General features: G+C 44.5%; 1 protein-coding gene across 1 annotated transcript; it reads right to left on the bottom strand.

Moving 5' to 3' along the window:
* Positions 1-286: 286 nt before the first annotated feature.
* LOC147641097 (UDP-glycosyltransferase 85A7-like) lies at positions 287-2,534 on the bottom strand. The gene is made up of 2 exons (XM_086809843.1): positions 1,935-2,534; positions 287-1,808 (listed from the first exon to the last, which is right to left on the bottom strand). Exons 1-2 carry the CDS (start codon positions 2,464-2,466, stop codon positions 838-840), a joined length of 1,503 nt encoding a protein of 500 aa, XP_086665969.1. The 5' UTR covers positions 2,467-2,534; the 3' UTR covers positions 287-837.
* Between the last annotated feature and the right edge of the window lie 2,258 nt (positions 2,535-4,792).

Raw genomic sequence — 4,792 nt, 5'->3', positions numbered from 1 at the left:
ACTTTCCTTTATATATTTCTAACTTTTTTGAATCACTTATTTAATCCCATGCTCAACAACAAGGTTGCTCGAGTGCTCCAAACGCAAGCCAACACACAGCCAGCTTCGAGAAAGATTCAACATATTCCACACAGAAGTGCTACGCACACCCACAAAAGAAAAGATAAAAGAAAACGTCTCTCTTTCTCTTTTTCTCGCTCTCTTGGCGGACCGGCGGGTGCTCTCGCTCTTTCTTCGTTCCTCTCCCTCTCTCATGGCGGACCGCTTCTTCCTCTATCCTGCTCGCTGCATGCTCAACTTAAGCCGCCTCTACACACACATAGAGGCCGCGCTCTGGCTCGCAACAGCTCGCTCAGCACTCGTCCACAGTCAAGACAGGAGAGGAACTTGATACTGCTGCATACTAGGGGAGAAATAGAGATAAGAGAGTCGTGGCAGCACTCTCCTCTAGAGACAATGAAAGAAACAGGAGCGTTCGAACGCCTTGTGAGACTACTCTGGCCACCCAGACACAGAAAACCGAGAGAGAGAGGATTTGCATGCATAGATGGGCGTGCGATACCCACAGGGTTTACAAGGAGAGAGAAAACGGAGGATTGAATCCCTTCGAAAGAGAAGAATGAATCTCATCGGGTAGTATAACACCTGGGTAGTACATGCAAGATTCCTTGCCTAATTAGATAGCAGATTTACCTTGTCTTCGCAAACCACGTTCGGGGGGGGGAAAAAAGAGATAATATAATTATTGTCATTAATTAATTGCACCAGCAGCGAGTTGCCCTGTTTGCAATGGTTCTTCCGCAATTCTGTCTGCATTATTCTACAAAGGGGCGTATGCTATTTGTTGACAGAATTGTGGCCGATATCGTCCACAAAGGCCTGCAGCCCCCTCATGGGCTGAAGGGTACCATCACTCTTGATCACAGCTTCAGCTCTGGCTGCATCTCGAATCTTGATGGCCCGTTCTCTCATCTGATTTGCGTGGGGTCCTTCCATAATTTCTCTGACTGCCCTCTCAATGTCTTCTTTCTTTGCTTTGTTCTCGGCACCCGTTTGAAGTTGAAGCCCCACCTTCCACTCATGACAAACTAGCCAGCAATTGGTCACTTGGTCCATCATATATGGCCACCCCAGAATGGGCACCCCACTGCTTATGCTCTCCAATGTAGAGTTCCAGCCACAGTGTGACAGGAATGCTGCAACTGCAGGATGCGATAGCACAAGGGATTGGGGCGCCCAATGGATTAACTTGCTCCTTTCTTGGGTCTCCTCTAAGAACCCGTGGGGCAATGCCTCCATTAAGCTATTTGAAGTTTTTTCCATTATGACTGCATCTTTACGGATAACCCAAAGAAAGCGTTGTCGGCTTGCAGCAAGGCCTAACGCAAGCTCATGTATTTGTTCAAGCGAGCATCTAGACAAGCTTCCAAACGAAACATAGATAACAGATGATGGTGGCTGCACGTCTAGCCATTGTATGCACTCGTCTTCTTCTTCCCACAAGCTTGCTCCGGATGTGAGGTCTTGTTTAGACTCAATCAATTGATGATCTTCAAGGAAAGCTAAGGGGATGAGAGGGCCGACCAATTTTAGCTTCTGAGCCAATGCTTTGTAAACCTCTGGTTCCAAGGCTTCGAAGGAATTTGCGATCACACCAGCAGACTCCTCTAGGTGGCCAAATCGAAAACTCTTCAAGTCTCTCACCCATGCGAGGGCTTCCTTGCCAAAGGGACACTCAAAAGGTAATACAGCAGGGTGTATCTGGGGTAAACCTGGAATGCATGTGATAAGCTCCTGCATGGAAGATCCTGAACTAAGAAAATGTTAGCTTGCTTACGCTACATGACCTTAGTATAGTATAGAGTGTAACAAACCCTTAATTAATAGTGTGCATATCGATCAAGCTGATCACTAGAGAGTCCGTGGATAGATACCATTTCTTTCGAAGGGGTTGTAGCCGGATGCGTCTATGTGGGAGAAGATGGCGAAGGTGGAGGCGCTCTGCGGCCAGAAAACGAACTCCGGGAGTTGGGTTGTAGTGGCCAAGGTGCGCGTCCAGCGCAAGAAGAAATCGCCTACGATGCAGGTGACCGGGTGTCCTTCGATAGCAAGCGTGTGAACCACGTCTAGCGCGGCGTCTAGCAGGTTGTTCTCGATGGCGTCGGAGAGCTCAGCACTCAAGATGTCCCGGTTGAAGTCCGGTGGTAAGCCGTCCGGGATGCCCACCAGTCGAAGATTGTCGCGTGGAAAGCGGTTCTGCTCGTTTCGCAGTATCCGTTCGTGAAAATGCTCGATATTGAGGAGGGTCACGTGCACGCCCAGCTGGGCGAGCCGCTTGGCTAGCTGCATGAGAGGGTTGATGTGCCCTTGAGCTGGGTAAGGCAGAAGCAGTGCATGCGGAGGTTCTGCAGAAGGAAAGACGTTGTTGTATTGGGAGGAACGCACAGGATAGTAAGGGGTTGCCATTTTGAGCGGGGGAGAGAGAGGAGGAGGTGTGCAGGCGCCATTTTGCCTTTATCATCCCGCTCCGGGAAAACCCATGCCCTGGGTATCCACGCACAACAACAACAACAACAACAACAACAAAGAAAGGAAAATGAATAAAAAAAGGGACTTGTAACGCCATCTTCACGTCTGATATGAAACGTCTCGTTATTCTTCAAGTTTTTCAATATAAGACCATAGAAACAAACGCCTCCAGCCTCCAAGTAAAGACAGTGCACCATTCGGTCCTGAATGGCTTAGAATTCCCTTTTCACTCTGAAATATAGTAAGCTTAATTGCCTTCCAAATGATATGTCATTTAATAGACATTTTAATAATTTTAAAAACTTTTTTTTCGACCAATAAATACATTTAGCAGCTTTACATCTTAAGATCTTTACATCAACTTTATCATCATTCAGACCCTATTTAGTAAACTGCAAATCAGAGACCATCTATCATCCTCCAATACAAAAGAAGACTTTTCCTATGAGATCTCATATTCTATCATGGCTTCACTGGTGCATCCTTTAAGTGACTATTTTTCCATAACTTTCTGTCTTCTTAGACCAGATTTTGACTACGGGCCTGGTTCCAACCGGGTTTTCAATAAAAGCTACAAATGTGTAATCCATTTGCTTCACTTTCATGTACCATCTTCTAGTCTTTGATCCAAACTTAACTGGCTTTGTCTTCAGATTCAAACCTGTGATTCCTTGAAAGCAGATTCAAACCTGTGATTCCTTGAAAGCAGATAAAACAACCAGTTAGGCTTAGCCCAGTTAGGCTTAGCCCAGTATGAGTGAAGGTCTCCCTCCCAAGAGTATGAGTCAAGTAATAGCTGTCTGCTGCTGCTGCAAGGCCTGAATCATTTGTATCATCTCATTCTTATTCAACTTGTTTACCAAATATATGGACTAACACATATGTATACATTTATGCATCACATCAATCCCTGTGTCACCACATCCTTAAACCACTTGACATCCAAAATATATACAAAGAAGCTTCGAAAGTTAAGCTTAATGATATTTTGGATCAATCCACAATAATCATCCATGGCTCCATTGGCTCCCTCAAAGCTTGCAATTACCCCACAATCTTGGGTGTTCCTCTTCTCATCAATCCTTTGTGTGCGAAAATGTTTACCCTCTGACCACAAAGCATTAAACATTGTGCACTATACCAAGACAAAAAAAATTATAAATACCTCAAAATAAAATTTCGCAAGTTTAACATACTAAAATATGAATCATTGAGAAAACAAGTTCGTTTACCTTTTTGAAGCATCCTCGGGCATACTTCCACTCCTCCAATAATGTGATATGCATGTTTTCATCTTGCGCCACTCTCTCCATCTCCTCATGTAGCCAATCTACATAAAGATCCTTGGGAAGTGATCGTAGGTACTCAGGTTGTGGCACACTACGTCCATGGCGCTTACGGAATGCCGACCTGTCACTTTGTCTTCTTGCCTTTTCATCCTCATACTTTGCCACCCATCTTCTCATCACATCACTATTAAGCACACAAAAGGGCTATGAATCTCTGTATCCATGACTTTGGTCTTTCCCTTTCCTTGAGGAACATGAGAGGTCATCCTCAAGTCTTCTTCATTGCTCCATAGGCGAGGGAGAGAGGGATTCACTTTGGCAAGGTATTTTGAGATATAAACAAGTGATTCTTGTACCAACCAACCCTCAGCCATACTACCTTCTGTCTTTGCATTTTGCCTTACAAAATCCTTTAAGGTCTTCATGAAACGCTCAAGAAAGAACATCCATCGAGCATGCACAGTGCCACATATGGCAATTTGATCAATTAAATGAACCATAAGATGTAGTTGGCTTGTGAGAATCGACCATTGGAATGTCTCCTCCACCAAACAAACCACCTCCACTGCCATGACCCTTGCATAGTCAAGTGTACATGGATCAATTTCCTTTGAGCTCATATCTCTACAATGCGAAACAATAAACAAATCATTTTGAGGAAAACACGTGTAGAAAATTAGCTATCAGGGTTTGAGGTACAAACCTCACAAGCTCCCCCATCTTATAAATCGTCTCTCGCACTTCGTGGGATGCACAATTGGAAATGCTTGTAGGAAGAATAAACTATAAACATTTATACACCATGATTAGATACATCATGATTGAACAAGGGAAATATGTACAACTTCAATGTTTCACTTACTTGAAGCATCTTGTGCCAATCGTGGGACTTCAAGCCATATAATTGCTCAACACCTCTCTTCTTTGTCTTTGTGAAGGCACCTTTTAAACATCTCATGCACCCCGTTGGAGTA

This window comes from Cibotium barometz, chromosome 2 (assembly GCF_041138505.1).
Source record: "Cibotium barometz isolate CiBa-2024 chromosome 2, ASM4113850v1, whole genome shotgun sequence".
Lineage (NCBI taxonomy): Eukaryota > Viridiplantae > Streptophyta > Polypodiopsida > Cyatheales > Cibotiaceae > Cibotium > Cibotium barometz.
The sequence above is the reverse complement of the archived record's forward strand: the minus strand, read 5'-3'. Positions and strand labels throughout refer to the sequence as shown.